Source organism: Onthophagus taurus, chromosome 6 (assembly GCF_036711975.1).
Source record: "Onthophagus taurus isolate NC chromosome 6, IU_Otau_3.0, whole genome shotgun sequence".
NCBI lineage: Eukaryota > Metazoa > Arthropoda > Insecta > Coleoptera > Scarabaeidae > Onthophagus > Onthophagus taurus.
In genome coordinates this window covers 10,686,348-10,708,273 of record NC_091971.1, presented here as the reverse complement: position 1 = coordinate 10,708,273, position 21,926 = coordinate 10,686,348, and the positions used below count along the sequence as shown (strand labels likewise).

The window sequence follows — 21,926 nt, the reverse complement described above, 5'->3', positions numbered from 1 at the left end:
ACCATACTGAAAAGAGCTCGACGCTGTATACTGCTATCTGAGCTGGGATTGGAGTTGCGTGTCGAACAGAGTTGACTCGATTTCAGGTATTGCTCGTTATACCATTAATTCTTGTAGTTCTCACCCGATGTATTGCTTCTGAAAATAGATACTAGCCAAACTGCCATCCATTCTGAATCAGATAAATCTTGGATTTTTTTTCAGCCCACACTTTTGCCGCTTGTGATCAGAAACTGCTTATTCACATATACGCAGCGAACCTCATCCCATTAACTCCATCTTTGTGGATATCCCCGGATGATTGCAGCTTACTTTATTGTTGTTCTTTTATAAAAAGCACGATTGGAATCAATTGTGGTACACACGTTTAGTATGCGATGTGCATCTCAAATGAGAAGACATGCTTCATCATATCATTTAATCTCATTTAACTTTTTCCATCATCTCTTGATTTCTTGACTTTATTAAGCTTATGGTGTTGGTTAATTAGCACTTTTATTAAATTATTTCCCTTGCCAAATATATCAGATTATTTTAATTTTTTTTATCAGATTTGACGTCATCCTAGATACTTGCAAGTTATGCATAGTTATGAATTAAGATGTTGTTAACCTCTCACCCGTGACATTTTGGAAAAAAAGATTAAACTTTGTGTCAAATTCTGGATATATTTGCAAATGATGGGTCTCATATTCATTATTATACGTCGAATTGGAACAAATTTCCTTGTTGATTGAATTCCTTGCTATTCATCCAAAAATAACCTCATCGCCATTATTTCCTTTATCCAGCTATCAACCTCACCCAACCTAAGTATCACAAATAATACTTATGACGGCCGATTTCAAAGACGTCGGCTCCCCGAAGTACCAAGAACTATACTTATGGCTGATGGTTGGGTATAAGAAATAATCTCGGTCCACTTCGAAGACGTTGGCTACTCCAAGCATCTCCAACACAGCCAGTATTGTTCATTAGGGTCAGCCCTAAGTATTGTTCGTGGTACTTGGGTTGATAGCTGGATATAAGAAGTAATCTCGGCCGACTTCAAAGACGTCTGCCGTCATAAATATTGTTCGTGACACTTGGGACCGGATTGTTTCTTATATCCAGCTATCAACCTCACCCAACCTAAATATCGCAAACAATACTTATGACGGCCGATTTCAACGACGTCGAAGACTTCGAAGATGTTGGCCGTTCTTGTTTTTGCACTTTAAACTGGATGAATGAATAATCTTAATACACACAGATTATCTATCCACATTGTTGCGTTCTTTATTAGTTAGTTCTACTTTTAGTTCGATAAAAGTATACAAGAATCTGGTGTTGAATAACAATTAAAACTAGGACTAGTATAAGAGAATTTGAACGTATTTGAGAATTTAAATCAAATCGTCGACTTAAAATAAATCAAATTTAACTTGACTTTAATCATATTATCACCCTTGCACACTGTTCTAACAGATGTAACATCGGCTGTAGGTTAACTTGTCGTTGGAGTGACAGTTCTTGGATATTCTCGGCGCAGTTCGTGCATCCGGATTTCGTTGGATGATCGCTCGACATGGTTGAAGTTGAAGCGTTTTGATGGAGATAAGTCGATTACGCGCGTAAACCCTCCTACTGCTGAAACGCCTACATAATCATCCGCACAAATAGAAGTTCGTCCGGGAAGTTTTACTGAACTTGCATATTTGCATAATGTAGCCCGTTATCCGCAGTTTAACTTGGCTCGATCTGACTCCAGCACGCGTTCGTGTATTTCGACCCGGTTAAGCCATTACTTCCGGAAAATTATTATGTTTGCCCACTTTTAATGGCCCATAAAGATATTTCGGAAATTATCGTCGTTTGCAACGATCATATTCCGGGTCTTGTCGGATGTATGCCGTTTTAGAGATTTTTAACGATATAACCCAAACCATAAGCTTCACCAGCTTAACCAACAGTTAATGTAATAAAAACCACCAAATAATTTACAAAGGAAACATAAAATATAGAAATCTTTATACAAGTATACATTGAAATTCAAAACGCGTTCGAGGTAATTAACGGATAAATAATAATATTTGCGCACCGTTAATTGCGAATTGCTCGATATTGCAAATTATGCGTCCAGAACTCAACGAAACGTATCAACTGCACCCCAAAATTGTATCGGTCGGGTTTATATTGTGCATAATTAATAAATTATGAATTAATTTTCTGTAGTCACTTGAACAACAGGCCGACGTGATTGTTTCAGGTTCTCTCGTCAGAAGCATTATTTATTTAAAACTAAACACCACATGGAGAGTACAAATTCCGTATTCAAATTAAATCAGAAATTGTACAAATTCAACAATTTCTTCGATCATTAATATTTGTTAATTTTGTAACGTTATTAATCATCCGAAATTAATTTACTTAGAAAAACTACTTTCCTACAATAATATTTTCCCCTCTTTTGGGGAAGAATCAATACGGTATAATTGCATTTTACGGATTTGCACCCTCTCTTCAATTTCCCAGCGCAATATGAATCGTTTTCATAACTGTCAACACTTCGAAATAATAAATAATATTTATTAAACCTACTTCAAAAACCACCATAAGGGGTGCCGGTGACAACTCGAAGATATATTATAATATAAAAAAAACCAGTAGCCTTAAAAGATTTAAAGATTTAACATCTGAAATAATGGAATACAAGAGAATCCTTTTCGGATCGATAACAGGACTTCCTGTATTTTTAGAGCAAAATCTTATCTAAAACACACTCACCCCAAATACATTTGTATAATTGTCTTAATTGTTCTTTAAAAGCCGAGATAAATGAAGCCTCTCTGGCTTCGTCATCTTCTCGTTAAGTGAGGCCATTGTCTTTTTCGCTTTATTGTCCATACCAATCACAACCGCTTCTATCCATGCGTGTCTATTAAGGCATCTCGAGGCGCAGATGTGGGCCCATAGTTGCAACTCACTCTACGCCCTTCGGGGTTGACTTTGTAAAGATTTTTTTTAAAGGGAAAGACAGCGCCCCAACGGCGACATTATGGCCCATTGTGTTCAACCGACGACCCATTGTACAATAAATATCTTTTAATTATTTCAATGGATCCACCCGGGGAGTCTTCATCCATTTATTTTTGTTCCTGTGGTCATTGATTGGATCTCGCGTTTTTATTAATCGAATTACACCCCAATGTCCATATAACCACCCCACATACATTGTTGTTGCGTGTTTATCACGCAAAAGCCTTCTACTGTATCCCGTGTTATCAGTTCATACACCATTAACCCTCCGTGCGAAAACAACACGTGTGCATCATTTTTTGTCAACCCAGATTCATGACGATATTCCTATTTTTCCCTTTTTTTGGTGGGTGTGAAATTTGAAATTGTTCTTATTGAAAAAAATATTCATATTCCTTATATTAAAAGTTCTCCATCGTATATCAACCTAAAGTTAAACACATATTTTCTTATTAAGCGTGACAAGTGACAATTATTCAAATTGCCTTGAAATAGAAACGGAGCACCACAGCATCCGCTACCCACATACGGTTCTGACCAATGTATACGAGTGTGATAATTGCTTAAAACCCCTTTGTTCTCTCTTCGTTTCATTTGTCGTCGATGTTTGCTATGCCCATTATAACGCCGGCGCTAAAAACGAATGAACCAGAAAAGACGAGCAAAACCGCTCAAAACCTTCGTCGTTCTCGACCGGGGCGAGTGCTTTAAACTCTCGCTACGAAACGTAATAAAAACGTAAACAAGGCTTGAAACTGTTTAGCATATGACATTTCATTAGCCTCGTTAATCGAGTTAGCTTAGCCTGGTTTACATGGAGAACACTCGCTTGTAGGGCCGGAATTCCTCGTAAAATATTTACAAAAGGGTTATGCTCAAATTAGGTTTTGTGGATGGGATGTTTACTAATTTGATGATAAAGTAATGGGTTCGTTTTCAAAGGTTAAATTACTTTCTTATATTTTATCAAACCCTGATAACAGTGTAACGTAAAAACTTTGTTATTCGTTATTCAAAACATGATATTTATTATATATAGGATATCCGGTTATCCGGCATATCTATCCGGCCATTATGGTTATAATTTCTGAAATGATACCCTACATTGCCACATTATTGCGATATTTAAATAAAAATGAAATTAATAAGAAAGCTGATAAGATATGTCAACTTATTTGGATCCAAGATACAAAATGAACTTTTTTGATGCTGATTTAACTAACGAAGCAACTCTTATTTCTCAAGAACTAAAAGTGATTTTTCAAAACGGCTTGTTGCATTAAAAAGAGGATACTTTAATTAATAATTGGTGATATTTCCATAAGAATCCTTCAAGAAATTAATTGTATAGCGAATTTTGAAAATTATCGATGAAAATTGCAACATCGAAAAATTTATCAAAACTTCAATTATCGCTTTCTCAAAAACTAAAAGTTATTGTTCAAAACGGGTTAATTCATTGGAAAGAGGATACTTTTATTAACACTTTGGGAAACTTTCATACTCATATTCCAAAAAATGGATTTTAAACGAATTTTTAAAACTATTCGGCGAAAATTGCAAAATTCAAAAAAATAGATTATTTCAAAAATTTGTCTTCAAGAACTAAAAGTGATTTTTCAAAACGGCTTGTTGCATTAAAAAGGGGATACTTTAATTAATAATTGGTGATATTTGCACAAGGATCCTTCAAGAAATTAATTTTATAGCGAATTTTCAAAATTATCATTTATTAATTACGTTATTAAATAATGTTGTAATCAATGAAAAAAGTCCTATTGTTAAAGGTATTTAATATCCGGCTAAAGCCGAATATTTAGTAACTATCCGGTATCCGGTCGGATTTTAAAAAATAGCCGGATTGTTGCCGGATATCCGTTCCACCACTAATATTTATCATTTATTCTGATCACAAAATATGTTAAAAAGAGCAATGTTCTGAACTCTAGATATATATTTTTTGATTTCTTAATTCTGATACTTCATCAGAGATATATAAAAATACAACAAAGGTGCTAGGGGGCAAAATACCAGGTTTTTTGGTTTTTATTTTAGATTAACAGTTTGAAATGAATCATAAATGTGGAGAGATACTCGGCTTAGTGTTAAACGGAAAACATACTTCTAACGAGAGGGTCAAGTTCATGATGGTTAAGTGGTTAACAATCACCATATATTACTGACCCTGTTAAATCCATGCAGAGAGACCGATTATAACCTTTTTGAAAACATGTTTTGTGTACAATATCCCTTTTAACAACGATCGCCTCAGATGGAATAACAGGTACAGTTCTTTCTTAAACATATATAAATTTACTCAACTATTAAATTCCAATTCTCAATTCCAATTTTATCATATGATTAATATTTCATGTGATCCAGTGTTCTTTAGTGCTTTAGATTCAATAATAGAATGAAAATCGATAAATGATAACACAATATCATTAAAATAATTTACCTTCCATGTAGCGAGTTCATCAAATCCCATCAAATAATGATATCAAATATTTTATCTTTATTGCAACCACCATCGCAGACCATTTATGACATAGAACAGTGCTAACTCTTATTTACGATATCTCTCGCATTTGTACCGGTTTGCGTTACTTTTATTACTCAGAACTGAGCCACTTCATAAAATACGTTTGATTAGGAAAAATCTAAACGTTATGTTCAGTAAACATGGTTTCATATAATTTAGAAAATGAAAACTTTCAGAATTCAATCTGAATCCTCTTATATTGTAGAAGCATCATAAAGTGAGTTTTCTTCGGTCGAGCTTTTTATTTCTTTTTTCTGCTTCTTCTTTGCATTCATATTGAAGTTGATTATAAGACAGGCTTATAAGATTAAACTATATCTGACCATATCCAAAAAGTATACACTTGAAAAAAATGATTATATCCAAACTCTGCCCTAATTTTGTGTTTCCAAAGAAAATTACATAAAATTGTGAACCAAAGCCTTAAAAGCAAAGCTCATCAGTACCAGTTCCACAGGCTGCAGTACCGATGAGCATCAAGAGTTTCAGCTGTCATTGAAAGACGTTGATTTTTTCTATAGTTTAATCTAATTTTTTGACAGATACACAATTTTGCAATAAATTGTTTGAAAAGATTTGAAGCACAATATCATACGTGATTATTTACTTTCTATAATTCCTTTCATATTTTTTAGTCGTTATACGATTAGTACCTATTGAAAAAATGAAAATCGTCCATACCATATAATAAAATTATCGATAAAAGCCCCGGGCTGGATGAGGTGCCTGCTCGCATTGTTTTTGCATTGATCGGTCGTTGTGATTGGATTAAACAAATACGGGGTGGGTTGATAAAGCCCGAACCGGGCATAGTGCATAATTTATAATCTGAAATTATCAAAGTTAATGTCTGGATCGACCACCGCATTTTTTTTTCAGGTGGTACGCCGGTCGGTAAACCAATTCGAATCTAATCTGTACGAATATCAAATGAGGATTTACATATGATATATAGGTACACGACCGATTTTACGAGAAATAATTGTTTTAGTGCGTTATATATTTGGAAATTTGCGTTTTTAGTACTTAAAATTGCACTGGTAAAGAAATTTATTCTATTTATTGACCTAAATATCTTTACAAAAATTGATATTGAATTAAAGTTACCAGTTTTATTTATACATGCAAGTTATTTTATATCGGAATCGTTTCAGCTTCGTTTTTTTTTTCTATTTGCTGAAAATGCACTCAGCTAATGAAATATGTACACAGAAACCGGAGTAGTTTCACAAATGGAGGTCCATTTAACTAATATTATGCAGATGAAAGGGTTATTTTTGAAGAGAATCGCCCAGTTTACAAAATTTAGTCCACAATTTTTTTCCTATCCAAAATTTTATATTAGGTAAAGATCTCCTTTCATCTACCTACATTTTTTAAAAGACTTTGCGGTTAAATTTCGATTCATTGGCGAAAAAGAACACACCACAATCCAACCCACAACTTTTATCTCGCGAAAAAGGACTTAAAAAAGGCCAAACTAAAGGTCTAAAATCGAATGGTAAAATGATATGTTTCCGAATACCCGAAATGGTCCCCATTAAGACGAAGGGTCCCCGAAGGGGCCGGTTTCTAAACACGGGCAGGTGTACGATCCGGCGTCTGCAGACATCGCCTCCGAGGCCACAATAAGGTCCAAAAGAAATCGGGTACGATACAATGCGTCCCCGATCCATGTGAGAAACCTATATAGGCGCGTAATGCCTTCGGGATCGCTTTTACATGGACCATCCATCAGTCTTCTGCACACCGTGGAAATATTGAGGTGAACATATTGTTGCCTAACGACTGCCTTTATTCACTTTTGTCGGAGTCCAATAAGAAATTTATCTCTATTTATGAACTGGAGATAAAAAAGAATAGAAAAAGAATTGAGTCTGCAGCTACCTTAAAAGTTTGCGACCATTTTTATCCAAACCCCAACGGCTGGTGACTCAAACAATTGTTGAAATAAGAACCTCGTGCCGAAAAAGCACAATGAAGTGGTCAAGATTTTCTTTATCTTGTCTAAAAAAGATATCAAATAAAATATCAATATTTAGCACTTTATTTTAGTTAAATGTTAAAAAGATTTACGACATAAACCGACCCTCGCATAAATTTTCTCTTTTCAGCTAAAACCAGTGACGTTCATGAAGATATTAAATACGCCCTCCGTTAATTAATAACTTACTTTAATACAGTCGTGACATGCAACGAGATAACGGGTTAGATGGTAGCTGTTGAGTCGCTCCGGGCGTGGTAATGATGTCACTACACGAGAGAAAATTTATCTTTCACCTCAACGTAGCTTTTATAAAAAAATAGCTTTTATCGGTTCCAAAAACAAAGCTCCGAATCGTATAAATTTTTCATACGAAATAAACACGAACCTATGTGTGTTGTGTTGGGTGTTGCGTGTTACCTTTAGATATTTTCCGGTTAAATAATTTCGTGTAAACGTCGATCCTTTCTGATCCCTCTGAAATACACACGCAGCTTTCCTGTCATTCCTAAAGCATTAGATGTGAAAGTATCGACCTAACCGATGTAGTTTACAGCGAGCTTTTAAGCTTGTGGAACTTCATCGGAGGTGTTAGTATAGAAATCTCTCAAATCCAATCTAAAGGGTCTTTAGGTGTAGTTAGTTTGTGACTTTTTTATCGATTTTTGCGGATTAGTAAGAATTGTATGTAAAGAAATGTTTTAAAATTACTAGTTGTAAGTTTATTTGATTTTTTGTAAAGTAAATTATAACGCGCAGTTGAACACACAAAGTTTTCTACAGACAAAATCCTTTGCTGTTGCTCGCGGTAAATTCGATTGTGCTTGGTCTTCAAAAATGCACATTTCGATATAGGTTTTTAAAGTTATTACTATGTTTAACTTATCCAACTTCCTCAACATTTATTCTTTATAATCTTTTAATGTCATGCTAATTCGTATTATTAACTTTAAGCACCTGGTGCTCATTACATAAACATTTTCAAAGCTATAATTTAGAAACGCTTCAGGCTCACGTTAAATATTATCCGAACAAGAGTTTTCTTTTTATTGGCCAGGTCATGCGAGAAGACCTTTTAAAATATTCTTCACCGTGGTTTCTCAGGTTTAATACATATAACATCCGTAACAACAGGCGTCGGCAAACATGGCGTAGGCAAACATTAATTTCTTCTCCACAGTTGATTGTGGTACAAAGAGAGCCGAAACGTTCGCCTCCAAGGGGTCAGCGCCAGAGCTTATCTTCGTATGCTGTGTGTGTGTATTTGTGTTGTATACGTATGCATTTTACGAGTCCCAGGGCACAATCTCCAGGTAAGCAGGTGCGCTGTTGCGCCTTTGAATTTTATATAAGCGGGGTGCCAAGAATAAAACCAACCGGGAATCTCACTTGGACCACTAAATACGACTGGCTTGAAATGAACCAAAAAAAAAGATTGAAAACCCTTCGCACCTTTCAACATATTTCCGATCTGGAGATAATTCATTTCAAATAAAAACTTGAACTACAACATAAAATTTTCTATTTTTAAAAAGTATAAATTATTAACTTAGCTTAAAGTTGTTCAATATTGAATAAACTATTTAAAGTTACTTTTCACCGTAGAATTGAGCTTACCACAACTGTTTACAACCGCTAACTTTAGGAACAAGTTTGTACCTACACAATAAAGCGGAGAACTTTGATAAAAGTTATATGGTTTATATAAGTATTCCAATGGTGATTCAAAATGTTCCAAAAAGAAATATTCCGTTTCAATAATTGTACAATAGTTAATAAAAAAAATAAATTGGGGTTGTTTATACTTACCTTGTCTTACTTCTGCCAGTCATCTTAGAGGTACAAAACGTGATAATCACATACAATGTATTTTATCGCCTCATTGTTTTGTTTTCAAGTTGTTTTGTATTTACTTCACACTGTCTCACGGTACAAGTTCTTTGAATATCTTAAGAAGCCACACTTAATAATATTCGATTAAACACTTTAGCGAGCAATTCCTAGGAGCAACAGCTCATTTTAGCTATACTATCTGCATGGCTGCTGTCGAATTACCTTTCATCAACTGGATTATTAAACAAATATATGTTGTTTGCTCCATAATTGTAAAGTGATAATTACATTACATTACATTACATAGAATACATATCGGGTAGGCGGACCAACCAACCTTGCACCGCCACCCTAAGGATCTATTGTACCCCGATAGATATCATTATCAAATTTCACCGTGCAGTCCAATGCTCTTAACGAACATTAATACCTTGCTCGGCGAAAGGTCATTCAGATCTTTTGAGGAGATAAACTGCGACCCAAAAATCGAGAATCTGATACGGTTAACGGCAGGGCAGTGGCATAAAACATGCTCAACCGTCTCTGCTTCCTCCGCACATAGTCGGCATTCAACATCGTCGGCTAAACCCAACAAGTTGAGGTGTGCTTTTAATCGGTAGTGCCCAGTAAAAACACCCATTAGAACTTTTATGCTACTACGGGCAAGTCCCAAAATATTCCCGGGTCTGACAGTGGCGATGTTAATAAACACCTTAGCATGTCTCATTCCAGGAGAACTGGTCCACAGTAGGCGAAGTCTCTCTTCAGCCCACAGTCCAATCCTATATTTGGCCATCGCAAATGATACACCAACTGCTGGTTCCGGTCCCACAAACGCTTCAGCGCTGCCATCTCGTGCTAGCTTATCTGCCGCTTCATTGCCAGCAACACCAGAGTGACCCGGGACCCAGATCAGAGAGACTCTGTTATCACAACTCAGTGTGTTTAATGTTCTCTTACAATCATTAACCAGAGCCGACACCGTTTTCACGGCTTGCAGCGCCTGGAGAGCGGCTTGACTGTCTGAGAAGATTCGTACTGTCATGTTCTTCACCCCTCTTTCAAGAAGGATTTTAGCACCCATGTCAATAGCAAATACTTCCGCCTGGAATACAGTACAGTACGTACCCAGGCTGTACGCTTGCTTAATTCGAGGTGTCTGGCAGTATACTCCTGCTCCTACCCCTTCATTCGTTTTTGATCCATCTGTGTACAAGCAAATGTCTGCCCGAACCAGAGAATTTTCATTTTCGATCCAGGACTGCCGCTCAGGCAGTACAATCTGGTATCGAGCATTAATCACTGATAGTGATACCGCCAAATCTGACGGCATTGATAGCACAGTATCAGTGCTTATAATGTCTTCCGCAGCCCATTGGTAGGACATGTCGGAACAGTTTTGAGCATATTGCTTAAATCTGTAAATGGTTGTTCTAGCCACTTTCTCTATATGCAAATGCAGAGGAGATAGGCCAAGCAGAACCTCCATTGCTAGAGTTGGCGTTGTGCCTATCGCACCAGAGATTGCCAATCCAGCTACTCGTTGAATTCGTGAAAGTTTACTGATAGCTGAAGTCTGTCGGACTTTCCTATACCAGGCTGCTGCTCCGTATATGATCATAGGTCTAACCACAGTCACATACAGCCAGTACAGTCTTTCAGGGGTAAGACCCCAACGTTTTCCACAAAGACTGCGACAAGTCCACAAGGATAGTCTAGCTTTGTGCAAAACTCTCTGCAAATGTCCATTCCATGACAGGGTTTTGTCTAGGATTACTCCTAGTAAAGTGATAATACATGAAAGTTAATACTTTATTTAATGCTAAAACAGATTTTTCATGGAATTTCCTTCTGAAAGTAATTTCAGCAACTTTCTGGGTATGAATATTAAGAAGTAATATGTTTTCCATTGTCGCAGACACATGAATTTCCATATTCTATTTTGACCGGTTATAGCAAAACTTGGTGATGATTTTGACCAGCAAACTAAAACTTTGTAAATGAGTAGAGTAGTGTTGATTTCTAAATAACGTGCTGTCTAGTATTAAGAAAAGATGTTGAAGTAGAGTACACAATGGAAATATAATGGAAAACAGACGACAGAACAAAGAAAATGATCAAAAGGATTAAGAATCTGGTGTAATAATAGAACAACAGACAAATTGATCTACTACTACTAGTAATTGGAACTTCTAACTTCCAATCTTGTATAACTAAATATAATAAGGACTGTAGTTTGCTACGGAGCAATTGTTTGCCAATGCAGTTGAAAGAAGGATTTTGAGGCGAATCTGGGTACTGGTTTACGAGGGGGAAATGTGGAGAATGAGATACAACAACGAGCTTTATAGTTTGTATGATGAGCCGATCTCTTTTGGCGCGAGAGCCCGATGACGTGCCGTGGCCTCCTGTATTAGGCTCCTGCCTATCCCTAGCCCTCCAGTTTCAACACCTCACACCCAGAACCCCCCTTGCGTCTTCTTACCACCAAAATTGCTATTTAATATCTTCTTAGGAATGTGTTCTCTTCCCATGATCCCATGAATACTAGGATAAGACTTTCTTCTCAGTACTTCGTAACAGGATCTGAAATTGAGGATGAGATACCTGCATTATTAGCGATGTGCGTACTCCAGAGGTTGACTTTTAGAATAGGATCTACACACTCAATTTTGGACATAGAACATGAACGCAGCTACTTTATCGAGCTTCAAAATTTAGGCATTCCTTTTTTTATTGGTAATCTGCTTGAACGGGTTACGATATTGTTTATCAGAGTCATTTATAGAAAGTAATGAATTACTTTCAGTGCGGCTTCCATTCTGAGTATAGAGACTTTCTTGAACATCACTTCAAAGATGTGCATGATCTGCTTCTCGTATCTGTTCTGAACGAATTATTGCAACTATCACTTACAACTATCTTTGCAATCGTTACACAAGAATTGTAAATTTAAAATAAAACGTCCACGTTCAAAATTTTCTTTCTTATAATATTCGAATAAAATGGAAAAGAGTAAAGGCGATAGAGTAATCAAATCGATTCGTTTGCCTGTTTACCATCTAGTAAAAAAAGCGTGATACTAGGTAATAAAATGGGGGGCAGTAAAGCGACCAACGTTGATTCCCGAAGTGGAGCGATTTTATGAAGTTCTCAACCACACCTAAATATTTATTTTTCACGTATAATATGCACGGGAGATAAGAAAATGAGCTATAAAAATCCCCTGCGCTCGCTGGCATGATATTAGGTGACCGTGTTTCGTGATTTACCACGTCATAAAACTGTGTGGCGTTAGGTTACTATACTCTCTGGGGTCCGGGTACAATATTTTGAATATTTTATCATTCGTACGTGGGACAACAACAGTAAAATTAAGGCAAACGACTGTATTATTTCCATTCTTTTATCGTTTAAAGAATTTTAAAGCAGCTCAAACATTTATAAAGAATTTTATTATAGAAAAAAAAAAGTAAATTAAAGTGTTGGTGGATAATTGGCGCGAAAAGCTTTTCATTTCTTGTCTTTCTTTTTTTCTATCAATTACTGGGAATAAATATGTCAACCTTTGCATGCCTACTCTTCAGTCGTGGACTATTGATTAATTATTCAAAAAGTATTTAAGTTTTCACGAAGTTACCGACATAAAAATTTAATGAATAGAAGTCACGAACTTCCAGTATTATTTGCATTACAATATGGTATTATGTGGTATAATATAAAGTTACCAAATAGTTTAAAATATCAAAGCTTTTAGAATTTTAAAGTAAGATAATTTATGTTTTAAAAAACTTGAAATAATAGACTCAAATCGTTTCATACCTGTTTGTTCTTGTACATCATTGTTATACCTGTCAGAATATATAAAAAATGAAACAAAAAGATTAAAACATCACCACTTACGGTGACACTTTTCCATCCCGCTGGTTTGGATTTTTTTACCCCCCGGTCAGTTTCTCGGAAAAAAGATGAAATCTGAATGGTACCCTCGTCGCGAAGACAACGACCATTTGTCAACGAAGTAGATTTTCCGTTTGAATCTGCCGACGACGTTTCGTGCCACGAATACGTTATTCGAAGGTCTCGGTTTAGGTGTGCTACGCGGTTATGGACTTTAATTCTCTGTACAAATATCGCCCTGTTGGCAAACAGACTCCTTCGGCCCCGGAGTCGGTAGGCTTTGTGCTGAGAAAGCTTCCTCGAAGAGAGTAATTCGACAAACATCATTATGCTGAACTATGAACGGGGAACGTTCTGTTCCTTCGTACCGACTTCTTTCCATTTCGAGTTTAATCAGGTCGTAAAATTCAATTTTTATCATTGCCGCGCGTACTCAGTCGTATATAAAGAACTTAATCAGTAAATCTATCAATTCACGTCGAGATACCTTTGACTTGGTACACGTAAAAACTTTCTTACATAATTTAGTAGTGAAAGATCGATAGGTTAACAATCACGTTATGTAAATGTGATCTTTCATTCAGTTAGAATAAATGAAATCTGATTTAATATTTGTCATAATTAGAAATACCACAACAACGTTCCCAAATTCAATATTCCCTCAAGATTCATACTGTAACGTTGTAAAGTGTATTGTCTCGTGATCACACGGTAATAAATCTTAGCATAGAGTACACGCACGTCTTAATTTTCCCTTCCGTTATAGTTGACAGAGAAACCAACTCTCGGCCCAGTTTTGGGGTTTTCGTATATAAGCCTATGCGAAAGCGCATTTCGTAGAACCATTTAATTAATTACCCATTGTTAATGTTCGCTATTAACCCCCCTCGGAAAGCTGAGCTTGAACGCTCAGTACACGAATAGGAAAGCCCTAGGATACGGTCCATTATAACCACAGAATAGTCATGATAATTGCTTTTGCATCTCCTTAGAGTGCCGTAGAGCCGATTGTCGATACATTGGTCGGATACGATCCAAATCAATAACGGTTATGTCGTACAACTCCGCTGATACGATTAATTGAACGTTGCATATCTTATTCGAGTTGCGAATTTGCTACTCTGCAAGATACAGTATACAGTGTATACGGCAATGTGCGATGTATGTACATCCGTAATTTAATTAACTAGACGCCCCGGCGTTTTATTTAAGGGTTAGAACCTGTAAATGTAGGACACGATTACAACGAACAATGGCCTAGATCCGATGACTAATGGCATTTGTGTTACTACGAGTTTAGTAAGAAGCCATTTTAGTGCACGAGATTAATTTTATATATTCAAACTAATTGCCAATTACGGTTTAATCCTATATTAATCATTGGTAATTTACATCTAAATTAATAATTATTACCACAACAATCCGATCTAATAAAATTGATTTCAAATATTATTCAAGTAAATTACATTAAAAATCGACTTAACGAACTAATACGAAGAAAAGAGTGTTCGTTATATAAAAAACGTTTAATTTACACTTTAATTTGAAGACACACGGTTAAACCCGAAACTTTCTAGTTCTAGATATGGTGTTAGTTCTAGTTTTAGTTCAATGAAAAGTGTACAATCTAACGTTGAATAACGACTAAAACTAGAACTAAGACTAGCATTACAACTAACACTAGATCTAGAAGTTGATTGGCATCGAGACTTTATAATGAAGCTCCATAAAGATAAGACGTGTATTATAAAGATACTGTCTCGGTCGCAAGGGACTTGAATATACAACATTGCAATCTTGTTATACAAATAGAAATTGTTATGAACGTTTATAGTCGAGGTCGCTTGCGGGTGAGGCGCTACATTATGAAGATTTAATGCAACCGAGACTCTGCCCCGGCCGCAAACAACTTCGGCTTGAAGATACGTTACAACATTGTTATGCAAATAATTGTGTAGACAAGGAAGATATATTTTTGTTAATTATGATGGATTGTAGCCGAGGTTGCTTACAGATGAAGTGCTCAATGAAGCATTATAAAAATTTAACGCAACCGAGGTTATGCCTCAGCCGCAAGCGACCTCGGCTTGAAGATACAACATCATTATGCAATTAGTTATGTATAACAAGGTAAGAAAAATATATTTTTAGTGGTTATAAAGGTCTATAGCCGAGGTCGCTTCCGGGCGAGGCGCTACAATAAAGCCTGACGAATATAAAATGCGATCTAGGTACTGCCTCGGCCGCAAGCGACCTCCGCTTACAATATCAAAAACTTGCTATACAAACAGTTACTGTATACTAAGGCAAAAAAATATATAAAAATTTATTTGGTTATTTCTTTTCATCTCAAATTCTCTTTCCTCTCATAAGCCTACCATGCAACAATTGTTGCAGGCTTATTGAATATTTTTGAATTAATAACTGGGTAACAAGGAGGAGAAGAGTTAAATAATCAAGATTAAGAGGATAACAGCTTAATTAACAAACAAATATGTTTTTTAAAAATATGTTTACTGACGTTGCTCCTGAGGATGATTGAATGTATCGATCGAAACCGGTAGAGCTGAAAATTAAAAAAATCCATCTATAAATACACATAGTTTTATTGCATTTACATTAAAAAAAATATATAGCAACTTTGCTCTTGAATGTTCAACAACAACGTCAGAATTTCTTAAGAAATGTAGGCCAATTTTTTGACGTTTAATGGTGTAAACGCCATCATATCAGTTTCTACTTTGATTCTAATTTGCTGATTAAATATTTTCAGAAAATTGAATTTCTCTCATTTTTTTATTATAAAACCTGATACTGTGATATATCCATCGAATAGAATGAAGTATGATTTAACAAAATATGCAAAAATCCTATGTATCCCATTTCAGATAACAATGTTGGTTACTGTAGCAACGAAACTAAGAACAATACAAACAAATAAATATAGCCAGAATATGCGCCATAATTAACCAGGAAACTTTTATTTGAAACATTTTTCATTTAAATCACAAATGGCGTATTTACTAGTTATATTCCATACTTTTGTTCCACCCTGTATACTAAGCCAAGAAAATATAGTTTTACTGGTTATGACAGGTGCTACAATGAAGCCTTATGAAGATTTAGCACATACGAGGTTCCTTTAACGTTCGGGTTTAGCCTGAAACTTTCTAGTTCTAGATCTAGTATTAATTCTAGTTTTAGTTCACTCAAAAGTGTTCAGTTCAATGTTTTTAGTTCTAAATCTAATGTTAGTTCTAGGTCTAGTGTTAGTTCTAGGTCTAGTGTTAGTTCTAGTTTTAGTTAAACGAAAAGTGCACAACAATATAACGCTGAATAACAACTAAAACTACAATATACACAAGCATTAGAACTAACACTAGATCTAGAACTAGAATCATTCGGGTTTAGCCGTCTTAAAAGACGTACGGCTAAACCCGAATGATTCTAGTTCTAGGTCTAGTGTTAGTTCTACTTTTCATTCAATAAAAATATACAACAATCTTGCGTTGAATAATAACTAAAACTAGAACTACCATCCTTGATTTATACATCGTATCGACAACTATACCCCGAGTTGAATTCCATCTATGAGCACTAAAATTTATATTTAAATATACTTATGTATTAAATAGATAATATTAATAACCGTTCTAGCGATGTCTGTTACATCGAGGTTTTGCTTTAACCTAATTGAAAATGAATTACATAAATCTAGAAATACTAATGAGGAACTATTATAACAAAGCTTCATCGACAAGATCTTTACGAAAAGTGCATATAGTCACGAGTTAATAATTAGGTATTGCAATCCATAATAACTTTAATAAAGCAATCAAGTTGTGAGTGGCATGTAAAAATGCAATTTTCCGGCAAACAATAGCGTGCGACTCTCTGTATACATTGTGGTCGGTTTTCCAATGCCGGATAAGATCTCTCCAATTCCATTTAATTTACACTTGGAACGGGGATTTAATTCTTTAATTTCAACCAATTGATTCTACTGATAGACGAGAGTTCCACCGCGTTCCAATTAGATAAGTAACGATCGATGAAACTCATTTCGATTCGATAAAAACTAGTAGTAATATAATAAAAAATGTAATAACGTACGTAAAAATGAATATTCCATCAGAAATTGATTGATATAGACACAAAGGTTTTGACACATAACAAAAGAATAAATAAAATGATAATATCAACGAGGAAGTTGTAATAAAAGTTCTAACTCTGCTATTTTTACTGTCATAAATCATACCTCCAGCGAGACGATCCGCAGATATATAAACACATATCTGGTCAATGTCCTCTCGCTTGGACTTGTGAGGCGGTGTCTGGTCATCCTACCATATACAAACACCAACACACACGTGGTGTCAACCTAAACGCAATAAAACCTAAAACATCTCCGAGTCTCGAGACGATACTCATTCAATTTTCTACTCTCGTACGCAGGGAAGAAGAGCTTCTCCCTTTTCCGCTGAAATTGTTTATCTATGCACTGGGCTTAGACTTGAATATAGAAAATCGAAAAGAGGGTAACAATGTAAACAACACAGCTTTTTTTACTAAGGGTAAAATTCTTTTGAAAAATCAAACTGTAAAGTTATTCATTTTATTAAAGATGTTCAAATGTTCGAAAAAATAATGAAATGAAAACTCAAAGGATTTTTTTAATAAAAAAAATCCTATTACACCGCTATAAAACCAGGTGTATTTGTTTCCTTTCAAAGCCGAACTAAAATAAGCTTTGAGTGTTCGAATGGAGAATTAAAATGAACAAAAAGTCGTCGAGGTTCGATTGTTCCAAAAACCTCCTGCTAGCTCGCGATTGAAAAGTCGCATATCCAATTGGACCACACCGGTGGCGAAATCACTAATTAAGGTTTTACGTACACTGAATTGAGCGCGATCCTTTGAGACAACCGCTCAGCCACCAGAGGGGGCTTTTTTGGACTACAATGGCCTTCGGGTCTTTTTGAAACCACACTTACGCGTTTTTCTCTCCGTTTTTTTTTTGGGACTCTGCGTGCGGATCATGTTGCCAATGAACTGTAAATATTCGATTCGTGGACTAGCGCACAGAGAGAATAATTTCTCTTTGTCCCTACTAAGGCCTGCCTCAACCTTTGTTACTGCAACGGCTTGCAGCGGATACCGCGCTCGCTTTCCATTCTTTTCGTTTGGGTTGTGTAAAGTTTAGGATTTATGGGAACATTTCAATTAGGGTTTATGGGGGAAAGATTTGATTCCACGCTCTAGCACTTCATAATCCTTCTCTTTGTAAACTGGTCTCGTCGGTTTAGCACCATTCCCTTCTTCTAGAAATGGGCGAGTTGTATGAGATTGCTTTCTTTGAAGATATTGAATCCAAATGAAATGTAAACTTTACGAACTTTGTGAAAGCTTTCTTTTGTGGGCGTCTCTATTTGACCGGCAATCGAGACGAGTTTAATTCGAACTCAATTAAATTGCAATAATCGATAATTATTTTATATTACAGGAAATGAGTTAGTGTTAATGGATTAAGTTACCAATCTCTTATAACAATATAGGATTTATTAGGTACTATATTTCATAAACAAGGACGTGCATTGTTTAATAATTTAGCTATAAATCGTGTATAAAACACGACGGGCGTCATACGACTGTGATAGATGAAAACGCTCGTATTTTCATAATATCCCCCAATAAATATCGTCGCTGGGTACACGAAACTGACATAATAAACGTTCTAGTACGCATAGATCATCTGGAACGCAGACGTTTAATAATCAAAACAATTAAGTACGCGCCTTCTAAACATTCTTCAAATTGTCCACAACAAATTTTATTCCAGACTCAACCTCGTTTAAATCGTTTTATGTCTCTTCCTCATAGCACTGCGTGTTTAAAACGATAATAGGTTAATGGCGTTTCAGTTTAAAAGCAATTTTAAAACAAAGGTACCGCATAAATTTAATGTTAAACTTATTTTAAACTCTATAGGAATTGAGAATTGGAAATTATTTAGTTATTTTCCACCGCAAAAAGTTATCGTACAACATATGTTACCATCCACAACGTCATTACGATTATGAATCATTAAGGGTTACTATTTATTCATAGCGACGATGTTCGTGATCGAGGACGACGTCCTGCACAAATAAGGTTTCCTATGCATATATGTGCGTGCACATTCGATCTAACTATGCAAGAAACTTGCGGAATCTGCATGAACTTCCGTTATAAACCAACCGCGCTTATGGCGTGTCAGCGTGTGTACGTTTACATATTTTATGTGATAATCGTTATCGAGTTTTGAATACCACAATCTGCTAATATAGACGTCTTAAATTTCACCAATTAAGCATGAAAATAAATGAATGAAATGACTACAATCTGTTTCTACTTAATTATTTAAACAACGTCTGTTGAATAAATATTCTTGTTAACAATTTGACCTACGTCGGTTGATGACACGTGTCACCGTTCTGCGGCTTTGTTAAATTTATACACATCACGTACTATACGTTGTGTCTGTCCAGAAATGACTTAATAAATAAACCGTCACCTTTTGATTGCAGGTACAAGACAGACGATCGAATTCCGAGACGAAGAACCGGCGAGACGAAGACGAACCAGACACGCGACTTCGTAAGAATCGGATATGCGCAGGATATCGATGGTGAGTTTTTACAATGCCCCATTCGCAGGGTCCCTCTACGAGGAGATTGATGGCCGATACGAGAATAATTTATGGGATGTAATTCGCTTGGAATTAATGTAATCGCCGACTTTGATGAATCAATACCATGAGAAAAGTATGCGCGAACGTTGTCCGACCGAAGAAATCTATTTTGTACACTACAAAACTTATTAACGTTTTTTATTTTATTAAAACTTAAAAAGAATTTTTTGTTTATAATATTACAAGTTTCATCTCGAACCAAACTTCCTGTCGTATTTATAGAAGTTCTCGCAAGTCGAACGGACTTGGTTGCGCGATAAAGTTATGGGGCCAAACGTCTAATTTCTGCCTGACTGCCTCCTGTACAGTATTTCAGCAAACACAATACCGCCCATTCAAGTGCCTGTCTGCTTTAATAGTCGAGTATGTACCTTCAGACTGCATTATTGGAACCTACAATATAAATTCGCCTTGAGATGTAATAAGCGAAAGGCATCCGGGATGTTTCACTTTGTTCCCTCTAATTGTTACCACCTCACAATATCTTCAAGAAGATCCCCATTCTCTAGTTAGCTTTAATTGACGTTGTATCTTTGTCTTTTAACCCCCTAATGATTTTCTTACGAAAATTTAAAAATAAAACTGGAGTTTATTTTTTTTTTAGGTCGAAAACCTAAAAAAACAAAAAAATTAGTCACAAACAAAACATTGTAGTGAAAACTTTTTTTACCTGATTGATTTATACAAGGTCCAGCGTGGGTGACACAAACAGTTTATGAACGCACCACTAAAAATAGAGGAAAGATCGTTTTTTTTTCTCATTTTTCCAAGGCGAACGGGACCGTTTTATCGGTGCTACCGCAAAAACACCTTTCCTAATGAATCATTTAAACACAATATGACTTTTAACGCGTCGACGTCCATTAATATTAACACGGCATGAAGTTCCATATCGTTATACGCAATTCTGATATATTTTTGTCTTGTGAAATTTGTCAGCAACAGACTTCTGCCTGTAACCGTGGTGTATACGCAACCCTACGCTTTCAAGAAGTCCTCTCGCATTACACACGCCACATATCAAGAAGATATATTGCTGAGTACGTTCCATTACAAATTACTTCAACACCAGATGTGGCTATATTTTAGGTTTTCTGCAGTATAAATTGTATTCGACTTGTTATACATTACAATGTATTTATGTGCAAGAATTTTAATTATTTTTGGGAACAAAAGAAATTTTTATGACCTAGTTTTTGGTTACCGCAGCAGAATGTGTATTTAATCGTATTTAGAAGTCATTATGGCCAATAATTTTCACTATTGAATATACTGCCGGTATGCCAATTAAATATTTTACTACATCCAGTCAATTAACGCGGATTTATTAACATTCGGGATATTCATAAAATATGGATTTATACACCTAATTAAATTTAGCATTCGATTTGAATGTAATTGTAGTATAAATATAAAGGCAATAATTTTCAGCTGTTTTAACTGCATTCTTAATCAAATCAAATATAAATATAAAATATAAACCGCACAATAAATTTTCGAATTTAATTTACAATTAATTGATTAATATCTCTTCACTATATTTACACACTTCATTATTTTCTATTGTTGCGGATTTAACGCTCTACTGTAAACTTTTGAAAGCATCGCAGTATCGCATGCATTTTACACCAACCCCAGGACACCTACACACCATTTATCTTATTCAACCCTTATCAGGGCTCGTTTCTACTTTTAGAGCATAATTAATGATACGTAAAACGGGAACCATTAAGCGAAAGGACATGGAGTTGTCGACGCTCACATAGCATCCGCTAAACACTTTTCTTTTTATTTTCATCTTTAATGAAATATTTTGTTATCTAGATCATTTCAAAAATTATTTATACAAAAATAAAACCTAAAGCGGAAAGCGTTGCTAGAATGACGTACTAAACAGTTGTTATTAATAAGTGTAGGCA

The 21,926-nt window shown here is 35.5% G+C and overlaps 1 protein-coding gene across 2 annotated transcripts in view; it reads left to right on the top strand.

Annotated features, from left to right (window-relative positions):
- Positions 1–21,926, top strand: part of LOC111424284 (capricious) — a 191,351-nt gene that overhangs the window by 130,456 nt on the left and 38,969 nt on the right. For both annotated transcript variants that reach the window (XM_023057784.2, XM_023057783.2), the window contains one exon: positions 19,844–19,944. In XM_023057784.2, the coding sequence (XP_022913552.1) occupies positions 19,927–19,944 (18 nt within the window). In that variant the 5' untranslated portion in view covers positions 19,844–19,926. The remainder of the gene's footprint in view (positions 1–19,843; positions 19,945–21,926) is intronic.